The 25987-nt window shown below is 40.3% G+C and overlaps 2 protein-coding genes across 2 annotated transcripts; both read right to left on the reverse strand.

Moving 5' to 3' along the window:
- Window positions 1-1343: 1343 nt before the first annotated feature.
- Window positions 1344-6485, reverse strand: slc10a2 (solute carrier family 10 member 2). Its single transcript, XM_020633159.3, has 6 exons — window positions 5961-6485; window positions 4668-4786; window positions 4371-4459; window positions 4053-4228; window positions 3111-3268; window positions 1344-2683 (listed from the first exon to the last, which is right to left on the reverse strand). The coding sequence occupies exons 1-6, from the start codon at window positions 6332-6334 to the stop codon at window positions 2496-2498; spliced, it is 1104 nt and encodes a 367-aa protein (XP_020488815.1). The 5' UTR covers window positions 6335-6485; the 3' UTR covers window positions 1344-2495.
- A 7631-nt stretch (window positions 6486-14116) lies between these two features.
- Window positions 14117-23205, reverse strand: gtpbp8 (GTP binding protein 8 (putative)). Its single transcript, XM_020633160.3, has 8 exons — window positions 23063-23205; window positions 21064-21258; window positions 20792-20945; window positions 19555-19653; window positions 18668-18798; window positions 18005-18104; window positions 16088-16206; window positions 14117-14442 (listed from the first exon to the last, which is right to left on the reverse strand). The coding sequence occupies exons 2-8, from the start codon at window positions 21231-21233 to the stop codon at window positions 14352-14354; spliced, it is 864 nt and encodes a 287-aa protein (XP_020488816.1). The 5' UTR covers window positions 21234-21258; window positions 23063-23205; the 3' UTR covers window positions 14117-14351.
- Between the last annotated feature and the right edge of the window lie 2782 nt (window positions 23206-25987).

The raw sequence follows: 25987 nt of genomic DNA on the forward strand, positions 1-25987 counted from the left end.
ATTATAGCCTATTGTTGTAGGGTCATCTTTTCATCTTTAAATGCTACTTTGAGTAATTTGTGAAATAGTTTGTGAAACAACTGAAATGCTGAAGGAAAAACAAAAAAAAAAGATCTAAAGTTTAAAAAAAAAAAACCCTACTTCCTGAGACGCCTTAGTGCTGATAGTGCTAGGGGCGGGGCTATATATGAATATAAAATCATAAATATAATTGTTTTTACATTTGGCTTTTTGAGGATCAAATTTAAAAGTCTAAAAACTTTCCTCCTCGGGGTCCCTCCACTGGGCAGTATGCGGGGCCTGGGTGGATGCTGTGCTTACAGTCGGGGCTCAAGGTGATAGCAGACATGTGATTAAATGAGAGCAAACAGCCTGTCAGAGTTTAAGAAGACAATATTAGATGTAACAAAGTTATTTATTATTTGGTTGGTTGGGGACGCAGTGTGAGGTCGATTTGATGTCTTGTTTTGACGTTATTGAAAACTGTATACATAAACAGATCGAGATATCCAAAGTGGAAGAACAATGGACTTCCTCAAGTGACTTGTTTTTGTTCAAGTTGCTCATTACAATAATGTATGCTGATGTTTTCATCCACGCGTGTTGACCTCCAGGGCCAAGATATAAAGTAGGCCTAAGTTTAACACATGTTGGTTGTAGACAGCTATTTATAGACTACAAAACACTTTTTTTTTCGAAAAGCATGAGCTACATTTGTAATGAGAAAACTGAGGAGTCAAATCTCCAAAAATGTAAAATATGTGGAGATAACGAGGAGACACATTTTTATTGTAAGTTCGGAATTCCCAGTATTTTCAGCAGTAAGTGAAGGCAGCATCAGTGCACTCATCAGGGGGCGGGGCCAGTGTGTAGAAGGGTGTAGGTTGAGCACACTGGAGGTTTCTTTTGGCTCAGCACTGAAATAACGCCACAGTCAGCACAGCTGGACACAACTATTCCTGCCTATCACATGACACGACCTGCAGTGTATTGTGTTTGTTTATTGAGTTTGGACTTTAAACAGCTGTAATAATTACATTTATTGTATGACTAATATTCCTTTATTGATGCATTGTGGTCTGTTTCTGTTAACATTTCACCACATTTTACGAGACAACCATGTGCCATCTTTGACATAAGGGTGTCACCATGTGTCACCATGATCACTATTCAATCTTCCTTTGATTTTGATTTTGAAACACTTCATTAATCCCTGAGGTAAATTCTAGATGGGTTGTTGTCCCAACCCACGGCCACGTCTGAGCTATTGCCATCCCCTTTCATCCTCCTAACAGTCACTGCATCAAATAACACATCAATTGACATCACATACGACAATTAGGTGAAGCGTCCAAATATGAATATTTCTTTTATTGAGCGGAATCCTTTACAGTCAAACTCTCGTCGAAACACAAAAAACACAGAAAGTCCCTTTGGAGAACCATACAGCTCAGTTGTAAAACAGCATTAAAAAAAAAGAAAAGTCGTAAAATATTGCAATAGACTGTAATTAAATCATGAGAAAAAATGCCTGAATAAGTTTTGCACAATACAGAGGACTAATAAATTACTTTTTAAAGTCTGAACAGGTTTCATAAATATCCGTAAACTGGGATTCTAAAAGTATATCCACGTTTTTTCAACCATTGCAGATTTGTAAAACCACTAGGTTAAGTGTTTAAAGTTAACGATCATCTAAGTTCCCGAAATATGAGAATCTTACGAGTCTAAGAATGTGATGAATACTCTTTTTTACTCATTTATCACAGAGCATATATGAGGCATAGAAAAACTGAAAGGAACACACAGGCAGCGGGAGTTTTCATCTGGTACCACGTGCCAAAGTTGGTCTGTAATAACCACCAGTTTCATTCGCTGCATTAAAAATAAGTTAAATATTTTTTAAAAATCAACAATGTTTAATAGTCTAAGTGTTTGACAACAATATATTTCACAAAGATGACTACAGTCTGTATTTAACATTATTAAATGTTCAGTTTGAATCATTTATGCACAGGGGCGTATCCAGGGAGGTTACCAGGGGAAAGAAGGGCCTCATATATTCATACAATATCAATCAATCAATCAATCAAGTTTTATTTGTATAGCGTCAACTCATAACAAGTGTTATCTCGAGACACTTTACAAAAAGCAGGTAAAAGACCTTACTCTTTGTCTTTTAACATTACAAAAGAGCAGGTAAAAAGACCTGCATCAGCATCATGAGCACTTTAGCAAAGCAGCAAAAGTTACAGTGGTAAGTTACAGTTACAGTTACAATATCATCCCTTTATAATAAATGTTTTGCCACACTAGAACAAATATTTTGCACCCCTCCTATTTTACATTTTCCTCCTTGGTTGATGAGACGAGGACGTGTAGTGCACGCCTCCGGCCTGCAGAGTGCAGTGTGGGCTCACAACCGAGTGAGGCTGCTGAGGTCCTGGATGCTTCGTCCTGCCAGTCACAAGTCTTTCCTTTGCAGGTTTCTAACTTCACAGCTTGGTGTGCTTGTTAGCACTCTTACCTTTCTCTTCACTGCTAACATTTTCATTTAACTCGAAGGCATTGTTGTCAAGAGCACAGTGCTTCTTCTTCTCTTCACTGTCATCAGCTTCCAGGGAAGCCTCACTGTCGTCATCACTTGAACCTCCGCCGCACTTCCTTTTATATAGCTGGTAACCTGCAGATGGAATGAAAAACACAGAATGAAAAACACTGATCGGCCATCTTGGAATTCAAACACATTCAAAGACTTTTTGAAATTAGCTAAGCAAGCTGTTAAAGGACTACTTTTTCAATAATTGATGGCTAGTCATGTTCTATTTCTAGCTGTAGTTTGGTCTTGTTTGAGTAAACTAGGAGCTGGAAAATCCTGTTTTTTTAAAATGCGGGAATCAGAGGAAGAAGCCCACATAAAGATGGAGACATTTTAACACATCAAGGCACAAAAATCAGACCAAAATGTATTCCCAATCTCAAAGGAAAGAGATCCACTCCTGCTTGAACTGTTTTGTATTTGGCCTGTGAGAGACATGGACGTAAACACCATGTCACTCCTGGGATTCACAACGTTTGCTGCTTCTGTTCATTTTCTTTTTTGCTCTTACCTCCCACGGCCAGGACAGCCATCACCAGCTGGAAGATGCTGTAGATGAGCGGGAATGCAAACATGACCTCCAGCTCAGCGGCGCTGAAGGACAGCTGGACGATGGTGCTGCACAGCTGGGAGTTCTGGAAACCCGTCTCCAAAGCGATGGTTCGACATCTGAACAAACAGGGAATGACAAACAGACCTCAGTGTTGATAAGTGAATTTGAAATAATAAAACTGTTTTATTCTGTCGACAGAGAACTGAAGTCAGATCTAAGGAAGCAGGCCCAATGTGAGACAATGAACACATGCCAACATCACTACAGTGCTGTAACCAGCTCATTAAAGAAGAAGGCAGCTTGTTCAGTGACACTGTGCTTCAGAATATTACATAAAGGTAAAACTCTGTACCCTATGTTTTACCTGGCAGGGTTTCATCATTAAAGCAGCAATAATAGTCGTGCAATCCCAGTAATAATTGTACAAATTAAGCAGTCAAGTAGGGGATAACAAATATGCAAAGTTGAGTTAAGCAAAAATAATTGATGGCGGCTGATTTAGTGAAACTGTAAGAGTTTGGTCATGTGGCATTGGAAATGAGGGAAACCTAATTGTCCTTTTGAGAATAAATAAAGGTTTGAATTGAATGCTCAAGCACAATAACTACTGAGGACGGTCTTGTTTCTAATTAGATATGGATGTTAGTAAGTATACGGGTAACACAACTTGTGAATATTGCGTAACTCTAAAAGTTTACGACTTCTCAAAATAGTGGATATACACTAGATTTCTGGACGAATGTAACATGTTGCAGACTTTTTCGGCTTTTATGTCACACAACACTTTGTGCTTGGTTTATACCACAAATGTGTCTTACATGTGTGCCTCACATGATATTATTAAAAGTGTCAGAACACTGCCGAAGCTGAATATTAGACAAGATAAGATTGTTTCCTTACCTGTGCCAGGGTTGACCTGCAAAACGGGCCATGAAGAACCCCAAACTGAAACCTATGAAGGGATATATCGTTCCGATAATCCACAGGGATGGCGAGATGGTCCAGGAGGACTGGTAGAGAATTCCTCCAATTACAGCTATGATGATAATGAGCAAAAAGCCTCCAATGGAGCCTACCTGTGAACAGCAGGCAGAAAATACAAAATGTAAATGTCACAATAAATCCCTTTTTCAAATATCTGATTGGCAAAGAGTAGAAGGTGAAGAAGTTACTTATGAAGCTTTAATAAGGACTTTATGAATTAATGAGAATTCTTACCTTAAGGATCTTTTTTGCTGCCTTGGGCCACCTGCGTTTGACATACATTCCCAGAGCAATCGGGACAAGAAGGGACACCAGAGTGATACCTGAGGACACAGACACATCATGTTACAGCTCATTATCTTAGTACCATTAAAAACTAACATACTATTTATAAAGCGTGATGGATCAACAGGGTGTAAGATCTTAAGAATAGACATCAGTTTATTCATTTATGTTGAATACGTCAAAGGATGTCGACACCAATCTAGATCGTCTTTATACACTAGTACTTCACCGTTGTAGTTCACATACCGATGCTGTCGTATGGGATTTGGATTGTGTTGGAGGAAGTCCAGACGGAGGTGTAAATGAGCAGACAGAGAGGCATCATCCCCAACGCCAGGATAGAAGAACAGGCCGTCATACTGATACTGTGGAAGTACAAACATGGAAACTGTATCGGTCAAAAATATATACAGTATATCATGTCTTTTTAAATTTCAAGCAGCCCTTGTTTTGTCCAATTTGGAAATTCACCATTTTGGGGCAAATCATTAGCCCATTTGTACAGTATGCAGCCAATGAGAACACACGAAGCGATGGTTTAATGATTGTTCTGACGTTTTCCTTACTTTGTCCCCGTTTGTACTTAACTTCGGTTTCAAACATCTTGGTTTTCTAAGCAACATTTAACAACATTTAACTTATTAATTATGCCTAAATGTTTCCAGTTCCACCAACCACTTTGGGCATACAACATGTTTAAAGATCTAAAAAATCTGTCTCTGCAACCTCACTGCTGTTCGTTTTCTTTTCATCACTTTAACATGATCTTTTATGTTGTTTATTTTTTCTGTGTGTGTCAATCCAAAATAACCTTTTTGTCTGTGGCTCAGCAGACATGTTGAACTATTGCTTGAGATACAAAGACTGTTGACTAAACAACCAGAAAGTACGACCAGAGAAAACTGCATCAGCTGTAGGATTGTATAAGTTTGGCTTGGTCTCAAACACCTTCATGATAACTAATCGGCAAATGGTAGGGACTTAACCGAACTCATTATAGATAGATAGATAGATAGATACACTTTATTGTCTGTCCCAACAGAGATATAAATTCTCCTTTGACAAGGCTCAAACAATAAACACAAATTATATTAAAAACACAAAGTGCAGTACAGACATTAAAAGAGGACTGTTAAAAACAACAGCTTCTAAAAAGGGGGTCTATTTGACTTTGTTCAGAAGGGTTATTGCAGAGGGAATGAAGGATTTTTTGTAGATGTTTTTACGGGCCAGAGGGACTTTGTAGCGTCTGCCTGATGGCAGTAACTAGAAGGAGTGGTGGAGTTAATTGCCTACCTAAGCTGCTTTTCGCCTGATAAGTGCCGCCTTACTCTCGAGAAACATGGTCATCCACTAGTTACATGTGTTGTGCTGGATAAGTGTTCCTCTAAAACTGAGCTCAAGAGTCACTTTATGCTGCTAGATATTGTTTGTCCATGAACAAGAAACACCATCCAGGATGGCTTTTTAAATGGCTTGACATAACTCAGTCACATTGGATATTTCAATGAGCCTCAAATCAGCCAGCTGGTTGCTTACCTGAGGTCCATGTCTCCATCCAGCCAGTAGCAGATGATATTAGATCCGGTTCCCCCAGGACAGCAGCCCATAATAATGATGGCAATAGCCTGTACAGGAAGCACACCAAAGCCCAATGACAAGGCGAAGGCTGTGAAGGGCATGATGCCGAACTGACAGAGGAAGCCAATGATGATGCCCCAGGGTCTCTTGATGTGGCCCCACAGTTTTTTGGAATCGACGGTGCAGCCCATGGCGAACATGACGAACGAGAGCATGATGGTGAGCACCACGCTCATCACCACGCTCAGAATTTCATTGAAGTTACTGGGAGGAATGAGGCAGTCTGTTCCAGAACAGATTGTTGCAAGAGAGTCACAGGTGAACGCAGACATTGTGGACGGTATAATGAGAGCAGAAGAAGAGAATCAAGGGGCTTCCCAATTTGATAGAAGATGGAAGCACGTTTTCCTGAGATCTGGTACTTCTTAGATTCCACAAAGACAGCTCCCGTATCCGCTTCTCTGATCCAAGAAGATGACAGTGAGAGGAAGTGTTCAAGTCACTCCTATTTATGCCTAACCTGGTTCAGCCAAATAGCACTGGGTGGGAAAATCATCAGGTGAAAAAAAATAATCAAAAATTAACCAATACTTTGTATTTTATGGGGTCAGCGTTCAGAAGAACATGCATATAAAAAAGAGAATCATTCTGAAGAGGAAATGATTGCACCACAGTGCCACCTTTTATTGCTCCTTGGCCTCTTAAAACTTTATTGGTCAACTCTGCTGTGCAGCATCATCACCCTCGCATGCCAGTAAGCAGGGGGGAGATGCTTGTAGTTCATTGATACAGGGAACACCCTGTACACACAAGGTCTTATTGTAAAAACAAATCGGCCTCATATATTTACACATTAAATCTCGTCTTTAAAGTAAAACCGAGTCTGTTAAATGGTCAAAACTTTAATATAAAACACAGAAATGATAACAGTTTATGTATATTCTGACATTAAAGCTGGTGAGACATGTCCTTGCTAGAAATACAGAAAAGGAAATTATTATGTAACATGATCATCTTTAAGTATAAACTTCTAAAAAGGTTATGCAAAATTTTAGATGCGCCGATTATCCCTTGAGAGACGTGGAAGGTTGATCAGGGCAGAGCTGTAAATATGCAAAAAGTGATTACGTGAGAGAGGACACTGATCAAGATAGGGCTGGGATGAAAAAAAAAAGTGTAAAAACTGTACAAGCCACTGTGACGTACCCCATTGGTTTGTAAACCCTCTCTTTCAAAGATTAAAGGTCTAGATATTCTGCTGTCAAAATCCATGCCATCAGCCTTTTTTGAAAATGTCTTATTTTATTTGTACAACACAATGCATGTGCATGTTAAGGTCCTGACACACCAAGGAGAACGTCGGTCATCGTCCTAGATTTTGCAGTGTGTCTGCCTTTTTTTGGCTGATCCTATCAGCTCTTGACACAGGTTCAGGAAAGCCCCTCGAGCATGCCGCTGTAGTATCCATTCTTTCACCCATTAGTGCGGTTTCTTCTTATTTGTTGCCTCCGCCTCTTCCTTTTCTTTTTCCACTAAAAGACCAAGGGCTGACACCGCCAGCGCCATTTTCAACTTTTTATCAGACATTATTCTCCATTAGTAAGCTACCTATAATATGAGTGGTGACCGACTGCAGTGTGAAAATGGTCTTCTTTCTTCTTTCTATCATAATAACGGACTACCGGCGCCTGCTGGCATGGTGAGTTATTTCCTCTCACACATGGTAGTTGGCGTCAGCTGTAGTCTTTGTGTTGTGTTCATGTGCAACTTTTTGACCAAGACGTTAGGCGACGACACAGGCGGCCTTCGTTGCCACTCGTTCTTTGCCGTCTGCTTGGTGTGTCTAAACAGCCATATGTTCTGGATCAGAGGTTGCCAAACTTTTCAGCCCGCAACCCCCAAAATAAAGATGCCAGAGACTGAGGACCCCCACTGTGCCTGGAATTGGACTTTGAAAACCAAATACTACATGTCATTTTCATGTATAGACTTCAGCACAGAGTGGACATACACTTAATAAATAGACACACAGGTGTGTTCATCTTAATGTGTACAGAGCAGGAGACACCTAAACTGTTGCTGTCATGGGCAAACTTACATTTTAAGTATTTTAACACATTAATTTCCTTTAAGCATAAATCTCACTTCATATCTTTGGATTTAAATTGAACACTGTTTTTTTTATTTTGACATTAATGGGTAAAATATGCATATACAAATCATAACAAAAAAATGTGCTTCTCACATCCCCCCCTTGGGTGCCCTCGTGACAGTTTGGCCCCAACCCCCACTATGAGAACCATTCTCAATATAGGAGCATATTTTACTAAATGAGCATCATTCAACATAACAAGCAAGTTCCCCATTCTTCTGCTAATCACTGACTCGGAGGGGGTCTGCACAGATTTTAGAACCCAATCAGGAAGTAGTGATTCATTTCAGTTTGGAAAAGTCTAAACCTCCTTTGGTTGAAGCGTCAGAAATTCTTGTTTATATCCTCCATATTTCATGGTTGTAAAGCAATAACACATTAAAAAGGCAAAAGAGGGAGTGATTTTTTTGTTTTACACATCAACATGTTGCACAAGCGTAGTCAAGTGTGTAAGCCATAAAAAAATGATGAAGTGACATAACCAATGTCTTAGTTCAGGTAAACAACAATCCTAAACTGATGAAGCTCACTACCTGAGACTTTTAGGTGATAAAGTTTACAGAGTCAAGGATTGATTAAGAAATAGCTTTAACAAAAATAACTAGCTCGATCTGAAATAGCTACACCTGATGCTGGATTTATCTCAGCAATTTAGCTTTTCCGTTTATTAGATAAAATGTCCAAAAAACGCAGTCTTACTTTTTCAGATCCTGTTGAAGAGTCAGTGTCTCCCTCTGTCTTAAATGGGTAATGCTTAACTGTTTAGTTGAAGGACAACTTTTTAACATCAGCTGAAGAATGTGGCATGTATATATTTTGTTTAAGTTGCATAAGCCCCTGTGTGACTGCACAAAGGGACTGCATACTTTCTGCAGCCTGAATCATGACGAGTATCAGGAACCTTTTCACCCATTAGTCACATTTTGAACATTTTAAGATTTAAATCTGGTTTGGACAATTTAATATTCTGTTGCACTATTTCATGCACGTGGCTTTTGGTTTTTCCAGATAAGTTTTGATTAAATTAATATTTTTTAAAACCTGCAGCTCGTGGGGATGTTAAAGTTGGCACTTGTCAGGTGAATGATGGTGGAGTGTTTGCTTGGGTTGGCCATTGGGGGAACATGGAATGGTCAAAAGAAGCAGGAGGTGCAGGACACAAGGGTTTAAAGTTTGGTTTGAAGTCAGTTCTGTTAAATTGTAACTCGGGATGTGAGTGATTTGTGTGGTTTGGCAATCATTTGATCAAATGGAGATTAAGTTGCATGCAGGCTCGGCCAGGTTAAACTTTCTTATAACCAATTAACTTGTGCAATGCAAAATCGGCACAGATATGTGGCTGTTAACCTGCAAGGAGGACCAAAGGCTGGTGTCAAGTCTAACTTCAAACTTCTGTATAATCAAATTTGAGTAGTCACCCCATTTTAAAAATCCAGATTTTTAAACCTAATCATAATTTGTTTACATATTTATATTGAAAAAGTTGGTGAATTAACCGAGCCAAAGACAGCGTTTTGGTTACATTAGCCCCGTTTCCACCGAGCAGTCCGGTTCAGTTGATGCTGCAAACATAACCGATCCGTACAATCCTATTTATTTTATTCTGTTGGGGCGCAAAGCGTAGGCTTATGAACTGACCCTAAAGGGTAGAGCTAGACACACAGCAGTCTGTAGATTGGTTGAAAGAAACGTCACTTCCTATGTGATAGCAGTTGTGACTTAAAAAAAGGAATGCTGAAGGGCATCTTGAGTAGGATGCTAAATAGACCCTTCCTTGTGTTTCTGTATGAGTTGCAGAAAGAAGGTTTTTTACAGTTTTTTACCGTTTTTTCTTCATTACATTAGCTTGGTACAAATTTTCGGCTAGCAGGCCCCCAATAGACTCGAGTCCTTTCATGCTGCCTCAAACTTTCACCTTTCCTAAATTGTCCACCATACACAGTGAAATCACTTACAAATGATTTGATATAAATATGGGATTATCATTTAAGACTGATACTGGAACTAACATCCAATCATTTCAGCATAACATGCTTTCATTTCCTGTCTGCAGCTGCATTTTGAAACATTTGGTAGAATGGGTCTACCCATAGACTGTAAATATTAATGTTTGAAGCCTGAGTGACGTCAGCCATCTGTTCCTGCAGGGGGCTCTGGAGGCTCATCGGCATCAGCCGCCATGCTGGAAATCCTGTCTCAGGCCCTTTCTGAATTGTTACAGTTCAGTATGCAGTACGTACTTTTCAGTAGGAAGTTTCAGTATACTGAACTTTCGTGGTCATTCAGTATGCATTTTTTGGGTCCACCTCAGTAGACTGAACATTTCAGTATGCATACTAACTTCCGGGTTTTATGCAGTATGGATCGGATGCGTGCTTTCAGGAAATGAATTGTATTTTTTTTTTTCTATTTTTTTACCACCCACAATGCTGTGCAAAATTAAATGTAAATCTTCACGTCACGTGCACCTTCAAATCAAAACAAACGAGCGTGGATTAATTGAATCAATTTTTAATCTAGAGTTAAAGTCCCGACTGAAATCGCTACTTTTAATTAACAACAGAAAATATAACAAATATCTGCATTATTATAAAACCTTTCCCCCTCTATTTAAATAATGATTTAAATACGTCTTTATTTGTTTATTTTACTTTATATTCTGTATCTTACTGTCTTTCATTTGTACTTTTCTTTATGTATGTTATCTAGTTATTTAATCTGCCTTTTACTTGATTTACATTGTGATATTGTTTTTTGTTTACCTGACTGTATATGCACATTTCTCTTCTTGAATAAAGCTAAACAAAAAAAAGAAAAAAAACGGGTGGATGCGGCCGGTTCTGGAAACGTAAATGACGCCACTTCCATACTGAATGAATCAGAAGAAGTAGGGACAAATATCTGCCTACTGTGTGTGCATACTGAATAGTAGGTACTAACAGTATGCAGCACGGATAGTAGGTACTGCCTACTGCCTACTGAAAGATTGAGTAGGTACTTGGCAATTCGGATATGGCCTCAGTCTAACTTTCAGTCAACCTAATGACAGACTGAGAGCTGGAGTTGAGGCAGGTTTTCAGCCTCCTGACAAACTGTTTCATCCCGCCCACCTGTCAATCATGTCAGCTATACGACTAACTATGGATAACACATATCTTTCATAAATCTTCTGGTTCTTCTACAGCCAGCCTCAAGCGAATTACTCCATGTTTACAGGGAATCACAGTAAATAAACTGAGAAGTTAAGAATGACAGTTTTAACAGTTTCACATCTCCCCATGAGGTAAAGATTCACTTTAAATTTGTAGCTCACACATTACAGGGCAGAGCGCCATTCCAGTTTGTGTCTAGAAATCTCATTTAACAATATTGCAAAAGTTACTTCAAAGCACTGATTTCAGATACACCATTCAAATCTTTTTGACTCACATTCCTTATTGCCTCATGGACTCTACAAATGTGTGTGTCATAGTTCTGTTTGTCTAAAGGAGTACTGTGGTATGAGGAAGGGGTCTTTGGTACACTGCTGGAAGCTCTTCAGAGCGGACTCTTATCGTTTCTTGTTATCAGTGCCATCATCTTTATCTTTTTCTCTCCATCGTGCTCGTCCTTGATTCAGCAGGCAGTAAATGTTAAGTATCTTTTTGCTCCTGGTGTGTGAATGAGTGTAATGACGTGGCCATTATCTCAGTCCATCTGATAACAGATAACTAGCTGATCCGTTTCGTCCATTCTTCACACTGCGCTCCGCTGTGAAAGCAAGAAGTGAGTTTTGGGAAAGTGTCCCACGCAGGTTAACAGGAGGATGAAAACAAGATTACAATGAGAGATTCTCAGATGTGACCTTGACCTTCAGCTGACTAACTTCTATAAAATGTTTATGAGTGCATGTCTGCTGATCCGCTGTACATCTTTAACCTTTTACCTTCGCTGTTCTCTGCAGCCTACGTGTAAGTCATCAACTTAAAACGTGTATATTAACAACGTGCAGATAAAGCATTAAACTATATTTAGCAATGATTACCGGGATGCGTGCTTACGCAGAAACCTGCGATAATGCGTCTGCATAAAACTGACTGAATAGAAAAATAATGCTTTAAATTTAAAACTCCAAATCCAAACATAAAACAGAGAGTTTAGAATAAATGTAAATTCAAATAAATTGTGAGACTTTAGTAACAAATGACTAAAAAATGGTCTTGAACAAGTCATCATTTTGAAAAGTCACATTTAAAGGACATGATCATAAACAGTTATTACTTTGGGGCCGTCAAATGACTCGTTATAATCACAAAAAATGCTGGTTAATGATGGTTAATCGCGACTAATCACATTTTTAATAATCTCTTTGAATTCCCATTACTTTGCAATTCAAAACAGTTTGGTCACGCTTTTCTTTTGTATATATTTCATGATTTTAGCTGACGTAGTTTACTTCCTGTTTGTATAATTAGAACTGCTTTTATTTTGAAAGAAAGTAATAAGGATTTTTTTCGGTAGATTGAAAGTCACATTAGTGACAGAAAAAAAAGAACTCTCTACAAATCAAAAAGTGAATGAAAAAATAAAGGGTACAGTTCAAAATTATTTTGTAACTCATCCGTTTTGATTTGATGAAGGGTAAGAGTTATTCACAATAAGGCGTGTAGCTGATATGATTGACAGGTGGGCACGGTGTAACGGTTTATCAGGAGGCTTAAACCCCGCCTCAGCTCCAGCTCTCAGCCTGTCGTTAGGCTGACTGAAAGTTAGGCTGAGACAGGATTTCCAGCATGGAGACCGCCATCGATGGGACTCAAAAGCCCACTTCAGGAATTTGTCCAATCATATTTACAGTCTTTGATTTCATGCCATTAAACAGAGGATGAACAAAAGATGAACAGACATCAATATCCAAAACTCTCCATCGGATAAAGCTAGAGTTGTTCCTCACATTTCATCAGTATGCATGATGTTGAGCCAAAGTCAATATATTTCACATCAGATTAAATCACATTTTTTAGATTTTCTTTTCTAATTTTCCTTTGATTCGTTAAAGTGCTCTTCCTGATAAATATAGATTTGTCTTTCCTTTCATTACGCTGCAGACAGCCTGACAGTATTCAAAACACCAGTGAACAGTAATCTGCCTTCAGTATCATCGTATCATCAGATGATAAAACAGATAAGGCTCGATGAGCTTTCAAGGTCATCCAATAGAAAGAAAGCAACATAAACACAATCAGACTGATGTTTTAAACTTGTTTCCGTGTTGGAATAGTTCCTAATGTCTGCAGTCTCCTTCAGTACGATGGTTGATCTTTATCGTGTGCTTCATAGGATTATAGTACACGTTCGTTGTGGAAGTAGAAGGTTATACTACATAATAAAACAGTGAGAGAAAGGCTGTGAAGATAAACCATGATGGGACACTAAAATAAAATGATGAAATATATCAAATTAAAACACAATGTGTGAAACGCGGTGGAGGTGTTTGTTTTCTCTCCTGCACATCGATGAACCTGATGTGGTATTAAAGGGTCATTTGGATGATTTCAAATATATTATTTCAAAATATTTATGTTTTTAACTTTCTTTCTGAATCGAGGTGGACTGGTGACTTCAGTGTCTCCCATGTTTAGTTGTAGTATGTTTGGGGGTGGAGCTGATCCCAGCTGCCATTGGTCAAAGGCGGGGTTACACACTGGACTGGCATTCACACCTATGGACAATTTAGAGTCTCCAGTTAACCTAACGAGCATGTCTTTGGACTGTGGGAGGAAGCCGGAGTACCCTGAGAGACGGGCAATCAAACCAGTAACCTCCTCGCCCCAACCACTGAGCCACCGTGCAGCCGTCATTTAGTCCTTAAATGAATGAATGTCGTGTTTATGTGTCCTGTGAATGTTGTCTGTGTTTGCATTTGAAGGGAATAATGAAGTAGAGAAGAATCAAAGTACAAAGACCTCCAGTCAAACCAACGTGTGTTTTACATTTTACTCAAAAATTAAATCATCTGAAGCAGCGTTAGAAGATCATTCTTCAACACAAAAATGTGCATGTTTGAGGATTTTATACTTCTGTTGTATTTTGACCATGCCGAGTGTTACTGCTTTTATTCTGTTATTATTGTGTGTCCTGTTTGTGCTCTGTAACATGTTACCATGGTAATGGTCATGAGGATCATAAATACATAAGTCAGCTCGTCGGGCGTGACGTCAGCTTTGACACGTGTCCGTTAACTTGAGGCTCCCTGTCACATGGGCGATGAAGCATCTCAGGAGGTAGATCCCCCAAAAGTTGAGGGCGCTGTTACACAAAGAGAGAAAGAAAGGGTGCATTAGGGTTGTCACGGTAACAGAATTTTAAACTGCCAACCTCCTGAGTGTGATTCAATGGACTGATAGACTTTATACATTGATTTTAAGGTTTGATTCTCAACATAAGCACATTCATAAGACATCAGAATTCATTTTTAACCCTTAGTTTACTTTTTGAAATGTTTGAATCGGGCATGCAAACTCATAAGAGATCTTCGTGAAGCATTTTAGTTCACTGAGTTTACATGATTTTAATAAGTTTGGTATTCATCATTCTTTATACTCCCAGGAGAAGGAAACGACGGACCAATCCCAGACCTCGGTTATGTAATACACTTTCCTTATCACTGCTTAAATTTATGGTACTTTTAATGTTTTATAGATGCTTGAAAAAAAAAAGAGTGATACTGTCTATAATCCATTTAATACATCAGCCTCAGTGTTCCCGTATTTAACCCGCTTTTATTTTGAAATGTCATTTTTCTTCATCTTCAATATGATACATTAAATACACATCATAAAGCTGCTTGAGGAATACAAACTGTACTAACTTTGTATAACTGCTGGTGTTAGGTGTGATGTTCCCCGGAGTCTGCAGAGGTGTTGAGCTGTATTTATAGGTTCCCTGGTGAGTTTTTTTTTTTTTCCACCTCTAGCAGCACCACAGAGCTGTTTCTTTCTATCACTGTGTGCCCAATGTGTTTATCTCCGGGCACAAAGACACACTTTCAGGAAAGGAGTTGTATTTTAGCACCCACAGTGCTGTGCAAAATTAAATGTAAAATGTCACCTCCAGATCAGAACAAACGAGGGTAGATGCGGACGGTTCAGGTACCGCGCCTTTCAAATGTGAAGTTGTTGAATTGTTTACATGCAATGTGAAGTTTTGTATAATTCACTTAGCCATCGTGCATAACACATCTGAACTGAAGAGTCAATAACATGAGGCGGGCTAATGACGCCTCTTCCACACTGAATGAATCAGAATAAATATCAGTCTACTGAACAGTAGGTACTAACAGTATACAGCACAGAGAGAAGGGACCGTCTATTGTCAGATTTTTGAGGCACTTTGCATTTCGGAAGCACCCAACCTGCCTCTCTCTCTCTCTCTCTCTCTCCCTTTTCGACACTTACTTTGTGGTCTTTGTTTTGGCTCCACAACTCTAAACACATTCACCATCACTGAGTTACAGACTGTAGGTTCTTTATTAGGATGTTTTGCCTCAGTTTTCACTAAATGATTGCTTAAATAACTTTACAGTTGTGTGGTCTCGATGTTTGTCCAGCTCACTGAGTCTGGGTTGTGACAAAATGGGGGCTCGCTCTGACAATGTTCAGACTGCATTGGTAACAACTGCAGCTCTGTTTTGGCTCTTTGATTAAATGCTCTGTGTGCTCTTTTGTTGGCTGTCCTCGCTCTTTGCTGCTGTAGCACTGTAAATGTCTCCACTGTGGGTTAAATAAAGGTTTATCTCATCATATCTTCTATTGTTGTAATACAGAGAACAATGCTGTTTTCCATCTTAAACAGATCCTTTCTTGTGTCGTATTTACTCTCTGATGTACGTTGCTTTGGACAAAAGCGTCGGCTGAATGAAGAGTAGAATAAACAGTCGAAGAGAGACTCTCACCTGACGAGGAAAGGCTGCGGGAAGCAGCTGCTGGTCTGACTCTTAACCACATCCTGCAGGTTCATCAAGTTCGTCAGCAGCGTTCCACGGGTACATTTGTCAATCTTTGTCACTACGATCTGCAGAGAGAAACATTTGGCATGTTATAGTATATTGTACATCTTTATCTACACATTCAGAAAATATGAACCATCAGCGTTTCAGACAAACTCAGAATGAGCTCGGGATCATTTTGAACACATTCATAGTTAAGTGAGAGAAATCGAGCTCAGCAGATTTATTCTGACATCTACTGGACAGACGAGGATATGACACTGTTCACTCTGTTTTCAGCCTGACTGTATCCATGTACTTTTCCTTCTTTCAAAGCCATGAATCTCTGTGATCAATGTTTTTCTTCAGTGGGTTTTGGAGTTTTCAGTATCACCACTTCATTTCTGAAAGTCCATAGAAACATGCAGAGGCTTTTTAGGTCGGGTACGATCACTTCTATCTGAACCAGTTCTCTTGCCCGCTTCCGTCGCTGCAACACCTGTTGACCTGATAACTGCTCTCATATCTGGCAAACCGATGGGGTGTCCAAAACGGCCGTGTGGGGGTGCCTTAAAACCGCCTACCTTCTCTGGTCCAAACAAATCCAGAGCATTCAGGACCAGAATCTAAAGTTAGAAGGAGGACATACTGGCTGCTGCATTGTTGTCAGAGAAGCCAGCACTTCAGCATAGCATGTTTCCTTAATGTCTGATCATATAGTAAGGTACCTTTAACATTTCACTCACTACATATCTAACACATCGGACCTTTTAAGTATACACTTCTTTTTTTTCAACCTTAAACTAAAGTAAAGAATCCTACAGGTCAAACACATGTTTGGAAATGTGTCTTGGAAGTGTTGCTATGATACCAAGATGATGATCTAGATAAGTCCAGAGTCTAGATTTCTCAACATTGAGTCAGGAATAAAAAAATAGCAGTATTAAAAGTGTCTTGTCTAGTTTCTCTGACTTTAGGGATGTGTTAGATTGATTTTAAGAAGCTCTCTGTCTCGTCATACACTATTAGAATATATAATGATTGAATGTGGTGCGTTACAAATGAAGTGTTTCTACATGTCAAACATTTTCAAGCTGCTAATGTCAACACTTGCATTGCAGGAAGCCCCCGGCTCGATGCTCCTTCTGCCTTTCAGCAGTGGGAGTCTGAAAAGCTGAGCTGTCAGAGCTTTAATCATGGCCGTAGTGTTTAATAACTTGAGAGCATGAATAATTGACTGCAGAGTGCGTACAGAGCAGCGGAGGGTGCTTCATTATAACTTCTCAGGGGCGGCATTTCAGAGGGGACAGCAGCTTTTAAATAGCTGAGTGAGAACGTTCAGTATTAATTTGCTGTGGACATAATGAGGAGGATTTGGAAGAAGGATGAGGAGAATGTGGAAAAGGACCAATCGTGTTCAACTTAACAAAGCACTAAATTCAAGAAAGACTCGTGTGCATCGTTAACAGTAAACGGCCTGTCTGCTGTTTTCCACGATATGCACTCCTCAACATTTCTAGAGAATTTCAGGAGGACTGACTCTGAACCCCTAAATGTTGATGTGAAGATTATTTTGTTGGCGATAGTGCTTTCACACTTGCAGAAAACTTCTGAAAAACTGCGGAAATTATCTAGATTTTTTTCAGGAGTGCAGACGTGAAAACGACCACAGTCCTCTAAAACCGGAGGTGAACACGATGCATCATCATGACGGACTCCCCACAAGACCCAGGATGTACCTGAACATCTTCTGTCAATTCATGAACAGATAAAAGTTTCAAACTGAGGACTAATATTAACAGACAGTCTCCACTAAATACTCTTGATGCCACTCTTTGTGTGTGTGTCTGTGTGTCCGTGTGTGTCCGTGTGTGTGTGTCCTACCACATACGGTCGTCTGATTTCTTCGCACATCTCCAGAGCGATCAGGTCAGCCCCCTGAAGACCAACGCTGCCATCGACCAACAGGAAGGTCCTCATCAGGCTGGAACATCAAACATGAAAAATGTGTTTTTCCATGTTTTCATCACGCGTTGGCCTCTGAGGAACATTTCTGAGTGTTGTGTGAAGTCTTTCTACTGAGCGGTTAACTGATGACTTGTGGTCCTGTAGCTCTCTCCTGCTGAATAATTTAATATCTGACGTTGATTCATTGTAGGAAGTGTCATTAAGAGTGAATTAGCAGCGAGGTCACTTCCAATAGTGAGGCGCACTGTTTAGTATTTTCCCCAGGACAGATGGTTAACGACCCTTCACACATCCATCACGTGTATGAGGGTGCTGCTGCTGCTGCTGCCACACACACACACACACACACACACACACACACACACACACACACACACACACACACACACACACACACACACACACACACACACACACACACACACACACACACACACACACACACACACACACACACACACACACACACACACACACACACACACACACACACACACACACACACACACACACACACACACACACACACACACACACACACACACACACACTTTAAGACAGATAAGGGAGGTTTCTCACTTTGTCCGGCTGTAAAGGTACGGCTCCACCATGTCCACAAAGTCTTTGGGTGCTCTGTGTCCGTAGCCCGGCATGTCCACGAGGGTGAACGCTTTGCCCACTCTGAAAAAGTTCATCTTCTTAGTGTGACCCTGAGGGGGGAACACACAGTGAGAAGACACTTAAACCAGAACATGCACTTGATTTCAACAGATACAGCTCCTTATGATAAATTGCCAACTCTGACTTTGTAGCAACAACGTAAACACATAAAGCTGCACACGAGCGGACCATCAGAAATATGTTCTTTCTTGCACTTTAAAGGCAGGGTTGGTAATGTTCTAAAACTAGCATGATTTTGAAAGTAGCATTCCCTACATTCCCCCCCCCCCCCCCCCCCCCCCCCCCCCTCTGTGCTCCCTCTAAAGCCACACCCCCTCACTTACATGCACGAGCGCCGTTGCTCCAGAAGCAGACCTCAGCTCATCTCTTACATTGTGTAGAAACTACGTCGTCTCATTCAGCGGTAAGTGAACTCACAGTGTAAACTCCATTCTTTGTTCCTTTTTCAGAGCAAGTTATTCATTTCTGTCAGGACCTAAAGACAATTTCAACCAACATCTTAAAAAGTGGATGTGCAGAAATTTACCAACCCTGCTTTTAAGCTTTTAAATAAAGGTTAAAATGTAGTTTTCCTTTGAAAATAACAATCAAAACTTCCCTCATTTAACTCTTTAGTAAAACAACACTGGCTTGACCTACGATCTGAGAAAGACAGCATACACACTGGACGATCTTCAAATCTTAACAGATTTTTAAGAAGGGGAACACCACAGACATGAGGACAGTTTGAACCGATGTTTAACGTTGTAATCCTGCAAACACACACACTGGTTGAGGCCACTCACAGGAGTTTTGGAGACTCGGACCTCGACCTCAGGTGTCAGGGCGAAAAGACCTTTGATGAGAGACGACTTCCCCACGTTGCTCCTGCCAATGAAACACACCTATAGGGGGAGCAAAAGTTTCTGTGTTATTGTGTCCTGCAGGATTGTTTAGAATCACACTAACAAATTTCTTGATAGCTTTTTGACCATCTGTAAAAGTTTGACCTGGTGTTTGACCGCTCAGGTGTTCCTCATTAAGCGAACACTTCAACCAGCGCAGCCCTCGTTAACTTTTCAAAAGCTGTTCCCATTTCGTTCCTGCAGTCCTGACGACCCCCCCCCTCAGTCCCACAGGACACAGGCTCCGGCTCATCCATCTCCCCGACACGAGACAGATGGATGGAGGCCGACGCTGGCAGAAAGCTGAGAATACATCATGGTGTGACGGAGCGGAGCGGCAGAGGGGTAACTAACCCGGCATTGAGCGCCGTGTCCTCTCAGCACGATGTTCCATTCTGAGCCCTCTGCTGAACACCACTGTCTATACGCTTATAAATCTGCTCATTTATTAACAGAGTGTCATCCCTCGCTTCATTATGTATGAGGCTGCAGCACGGTAAAGAGACACCGGGCTTCATCTTTCAGAGATGATGTGTTTAATCGAAGGGGGGGGGGGGGGGATGGGGGCAGCACCTTCATGTTAAACATCTGCACTCACTTCAACATGCACTCTGTTTATCTTATTAATGTCACACAGACCAGAAACAAAAACATCTTATATGACTTTATAAAGTAAAACTGTCTCATGGTGGAAACTTGGTACTCTTGGTGACAATAGATAACAACTAAATATATTTTTGATTTGTTTTGTTTGCTCCAGTTTGGAGTCGAAAGTCTCTGCAACAGGACCTTAAATCTGCAGTTTTATAAACGGCCAGCGCGGCCAAGCCTTAGCTAAGTTCACATTTTCCTGATTCTCATAAGTTTTTCTTTAAGTTATGGTAGTTACTGATAGAGTAAATGATGCTCCCATTTCGAGTAAAGTTGACAAAAAAGTCTTTCTCGGAGAGTGATTCCATGAAAAACCAGAAACATTCAAAATAAAATCTACTTCCACTCCCTCATTACTGTCACTCTGTGGAGGAAACACTGAACAGAATACCTTTCATTCTTTCTGTACGGAAATGCACAACGTTACATGTTGAACAGTTTTTAATCTTTGAAACATGACCCACGTGCCAACACATCGCTGGCTCACCTCGGGCTGCTTCAGCGCAGGAACATGGTCCATCCTCTCTGCAGAGACGTAGTAATCGATCTTATGAGACGCTGAAGAATGAAAAAGGCTTTCCGCTTTGAGCATGTCCTCCAGACTGGGATGAAAGAGCTGGAACGGCGTCCTGTCCACAGACCTGAGGATGTAATCCCACGTCACCCAAAAATATAAAAGAAAAACAAGTCAATGAGAGAAATGTTTTTAATTTACAGAATCCAGCTCAACACTTCAGATGCAGGGAGAAGATACGTCACCTGTCCAGGTAAGCCTCCAGACCACTAAAGGGGTAAAGTAAGCTTTGGACTTTCTTTGCAGGAAGTGTTGTGGCTTTTTGAAGAGAAGCAAATTTATGGACCAGCCGGAGGTGAGACCTGCAAACCTGAGTCCCAGGCTGGAGGCACGGACGCAGCCGGAGACAAATCATCGTCCCCTGAAGATTTCAGCCTGACCTGCAGAGCGGACAGAGGACAGGTTGATTAACAATCACATCTTTTATACGTGTACAGCCTCATCCGATTCATTCACAGTTTCCTAGCTGTACCTTTATGAAAATATTATTTAAGTGAAACATGTGCATTCTTAATGATTTCAAACTCTTGAGTCATGCATGTATGGAAGCATGTTTCATTCACCTCTGTTTTTCTGAATTAACGAGATAGTTCTCTCAGCATTACGAGGTGCTTCGCATTTCCCGCCACAAGATCGGTGCCTCAGTTGCGCTACGTAGGGATCCAGTATTTTCAGCTGTTGCCTGATTGTCTGGAGTCCGCACGTAACTAGTCTGAATGCACCGCGCTTTATCAGTGAAGCATGTCTTATCGACAGATCAGAGTGGGGTTTGTGTCTGAGCTGCAGAGAGCTACGTTCTCTGCTTGTTTCAAACCCAAACCAAAGTGTGTCATCTGTGCTAACCTAAACAGTCTGTGAATGTTTGCTACTCTGTGAGGTCTATGAGAGAGCTTCTGCTGGATTCTTGAGGTCCCGATGCCTCACTAATTCTATTGAATCACGCAACACGCCTGCATACGTGTGAAAGCATAAAAAGTCGGGATGCAACATCGGTATCGGCCGACATCAGCCCTGTTGATAGACATCGGCACATCTGCACATCGTGTGTCATGAATCGATGTCAGTAGCCGATGTTTATTTGTTGGGCAAAATCAATCAATCTATCAAACTTTATTTATACAGCACCTTTCAGACAAATTAAATTGCAGTTCAAAGTGCTTAACAAGAGTGCAGAAAAGTTATTGACTAAAAAGGAGTTTATAAAATCATTGAGAGACCAATGCACACCAATAAGAATTAAAAAAAATATGTATTAAAATAAAATAAAATACGACACATAAAAGCAACAAGATATTAAAATAAATACATAAGAGGAAAATATTTAAAATTGTCGTAGGGTAAAAAAGACAATACAGTAATGTTAAGATTTGAATTGATATAAAACACGATATAAAAGCCAGACTGAATAAATGAGTTTTAAGACTGCGTTTAAAAAAATCTCGATATTCTGGGCTCCTCTCAGACCCTCAGGAAGGTCGCTCCACAGTCCCGGAGCGTAACAGCTGAAAGCAGCATCGCCAAAGGTTTCTGTCCTGCTCTGTGGAACAACTGAGAGAGAGAGGAGCTGTCACTCAAAATACAATCTATTTAATGCAGACATCTAGTTCACCTCACTACTGATTCAGAGAAGAGGATTATTTCCAGGCAGGTTAAGTCACCTGATGGACAAACTGTGACTTGTGTTCATTGTTGGAGTGTTACACTGAAGGAAGTCCTGAATACACAAACATGTGTATCAGGATAGGCCCTACTTCACCAATAGGTGCAGCTCTTATTAAAAAAGCATGTGAAGTAAATCCTCTGGGGATTGTAGTTTGGTAATCAGATCTGTCTGCTCATGACAGCAGCAGCAGGATATGAAAAACTTCACCATTCCCAGTTATTTGTTTAAAATATTGTTTTTTGTGTTTATTGTGACAGGGACACAGTTAGCTATAAGCTCACTTACATCTGTAGTCCCTGAAGTGTCCACATTGTTACATATTTATTAGCTGAATAAGGCAATGGGAAACACGAAGAATAAAAGCCTACAAATCTGTTTGATATTTCGCTGTGAACCTCAATATGAGCCCTGAGGGAGGAACATCAATGAAAAGCTTCAGCTAGCTAGTTAGCATAACTTTAGCACAAGATGAACTCTACGATTGAATCTGAAGACAAATGTAGGTTCATTTTACCACTTACCTCTTAAACATTACTGTCAATACACTTTCATAAAAGAATACATTCCCACAATCGCAAAAACAAGGAGTAGTTCTGACTGTTCTTCACATGTTCTGTAGTCCTTCATGTTTTGTTGCAGCGCTGACACAAGTCCGACTGGAAACACGTTTTATTTACTAAAGGTTCCAACAAGTTCTTCTTTGAGGTTTATTGGAGGTTTGAAAAGAATGAGTCGGTGCATCTGCGCCACCTACTGGTATGGAAGGCAGATCGGAATATATAATGTTTACTTCTGTTCGTATTAAAATCATAAAATAATACATAAAGTAAATCTTCTCAGAAATAAAATCCTATCACACTAATTCCCAGAGATATTTCAATATATATTTTATATTCAATCCTTCTCTTATTCTTCTGAGGTTTTGAATCAATGTCTTGAATTGAATTTACTTTTGTTTTTCATTTTTAACATATAACAAAGGACGAAAGATGAACATAAAAAAACAAACATAAAGTAAATAATAATTACAATCCGCGGGGAGTTTATAACGCAGATAAAATGACGGACACTAATCTATTTAATTAACATGTCTGAAAAGGAAGAAATAAAAAAACCTATTCAATCCAACCTTATCTCCATTTTCTAATTATATCTGGTATTGCAGAGTCTTTATTCAGGATTAGTCCGTTTTGGAATCAGTGTTGTGTATTTTAAAAATATTAAATGATTTACTGAGAGACAATGTTTTAAGTTCTTGCTTTAGTGGCAAATCTGTTGCAGACCATATTTTACCCTTAGCTCCAGCTCAAATACAGTATCATAGTTTCAGGGAATACTGACCCTGCACCCAATAACCCAAGCGACAACCGCCAGTGTTGAAAAAATGAAACCAATGCAGAAATGCAAAATCCTGCTGTTCGTCGAGGGTCCGCTTTAGGCTGGCTGCAGAAGCACAGGAAGTCACACACACACACACATTTAAAAAAAAAAAAAGACAGTTTTTACAACAGATGAAACATGTTAACGGCCTTTTTTTTCTTTATTGTTTCTATGAACGATATATGCTATCCATAGTTACCCTCTTCTTACATTCTGCTAATTTGACACAGATTTGATAGAAACAATAGTTTAAACATGTGTAACATCAACATCCTGTTTCATCTGAAGAAATGCTTATTAGAGAAGTGGGAGAATTTACAAGATAAACCCAGATGAGACTCTGCAGAAGGTTAACGTAAGGGCGCTAAGGTTACATCTCTCCCTCATGTAACATCGGGGCATAATTAATGACCATGAATCCTCTTTTAGATTCAGACACATTCGTCACCTTGATGTACGGCCGGTGAAACGTACAGAAACATTCTTGTGTTCGGGGTCCTTCTCTGTCCACATGTAGAGGTACAGTTCCAGCTGTCACATACATCCTCCGTCACCCTCTTGGTGGGGATTATTGAGGATTATGACACAGACGTTTATGAGGACCATGCCAAAGAAAAGTCTTCATAAATTGTGTTATAGGAGGTGGCAGTGATAGGAGCGACTCCAGGCTTCTCTCCCACTCTGCATTCTTTTACGCCGAGGCTCCCACAAGGAACCAGACTTTCATCAATATCATTTAAAAAAGTGGAGGTCCGGGTTTCACAGGTTCAGGGACCACGAAGAGGTAAGCGTCTCTCACAGAGGAGGAGAGGAGGAGACGGTCTTTTCTTTTGAACAGTTGTGCACAGTCAACGTTTATCGAATGTTCAGATATTTCAATCAGGGGAGACTTCAATAAGAGTGTCTTTTGGTGATTAGACTCCGTCATGAAGTCTGCATGCACTCAGAGGGGTAGCGAGGCCGACAGCAGGATAGGATACCCCCCCCCCCCCCCCCCCACCGATGGAGTCTAGACCCTGGTGGTGGTGGTGGTGATAGAAGGATGCGAGTTGTGATGAGGAGTCGGTTTCTGAGGCAAACTCAGAGCCCTGTCTGTATCTCCTCACCTCCTACAGTATTACTACTGCATGAAAGCATCGTCCAACCGATCCTCCTCTACTGCTCACCCTGCTTCGTCAACATGAAGATAAACTCACCCATATCACAAATATTGCTTCAAAAAATATTAGTCTGCCCACCCATAACCTCTCACATCTCAGCTACAAAGCCCTGACACACTGAGAAACTCATCATAGTCCAGGACCCCCTCTCACCCACTCGATCCACTCGTCTCTTTTCTGCCATCCGGTCCGAGAATCAGGACTCTGACCTGGAAGAGGGCACGTGTTACAAAGAGCTCTGTCCCCTCGAGCGCTTTAACAAGCCTCCACGCTGACTGTAGCTCCGGCTGCTTGGATTACTCCGATACTGTTTATGTGTTTCTTCCTGTGTCACATTGTTTATATGTGTTTCCGTGTGCCAACTGTGCAAGGCTGGGACGACAGATTCCGCAGTATTTGGTACACTTATGATTATTAATAGAGGATTAAATCAAAGTACAGAGTGTCTCACAGCCACACCTTTGAAACACAAGTAAAAACAGAAACATGGATGGCAAAATTATGGAGATGAAATTAAAGTAAAATGTTGTAAAACCACTGAAAATAAAACGTGCAAATCATTTGAAATCAGCACATATTATCTAAGGGGTTACTTATTTTTAAAGGAGACTTAAGAGATAGACTCAGACATCTTTACTTTCAGTTGTTTCAGAAGCAGTATTCGACTTCTACTCCAGGAGACACCGGAGACCACAGAGTCTTTAACCCCCCAAAAATAGATTAAAAAGGATAAAAAGCGCCAACGTATACTGGAACAGTGTCAACGTTCTTTAAACAAACAGGGAGGAAATGTAAAGGAGGTAAAACAGAAGAGATATGATCGTAATTATCTTCTCATGGCTCTCTCTCTCTCTCTCTCTCTCTCTCTCTTTCTCTCTCTCTCTCTCTCTCTCTGCCTGTAGTCCC

Source organism: Labrus bergylta, chromosome 13 (genome assembly GCF_963930695.1).
Source record: "Labrus bergylta chromosome 13, fLabBer1.1, whole genome shotgun sequence".
Taxonomy (NCBI): domain Eukaryota; kingdom Metazoa; phylum Chordata; class Actinopteri; order Labriformes; family Labridae; genus Labrus; species Labrus bergylta.

Bases quoted from the DNA above. Each gene is read 5' to 3' on its own strand.
- gtpbp8 (XM_020633160.3), bottom strand. From the start codon at position 21,233: ATGATTTGTCTCCGGCTGCGTCCGTGCCTCCAGCCTGGGACTCAGGTT. The intron at 20,946-21,063 runs GTGACGTATCTT...TTACATCCTCAG, and splicing joins CTGGAGGCTTACCTGGACAG to GTCTGTGGACAGGACGCCGT. The intron at 14,443-16,087 runs GTGAGAGTCTCT...TTTGTGTAACAG, and splicing joins CCGCAGCCTTTCCTCGTCAG to CGCCCTCAACTTTTGGGGGA.
- slc10a2 (XM_020633159.3), bottom strand. From the start codon at position 6,334: ATGTCTGCGTTCACCTGTGACTCTCTTGCAACAATCTGTTCTGGAACA. The intron at 3,269-4,052 runs GTAAGGAAACAA...CTGTTTGTTCAG, and splicing joins GCAGGTCAACCCTGGCACAG to ATGTCGAACCATCGCTTTGG. The intron at 2,684-3,110 runs GTAAGAGCAAAA...TTCCATCTGCAG, and splicing joins GGCTGTCCTGGCCGTGGGAG to GTTACCAGCTATATAAAAGG.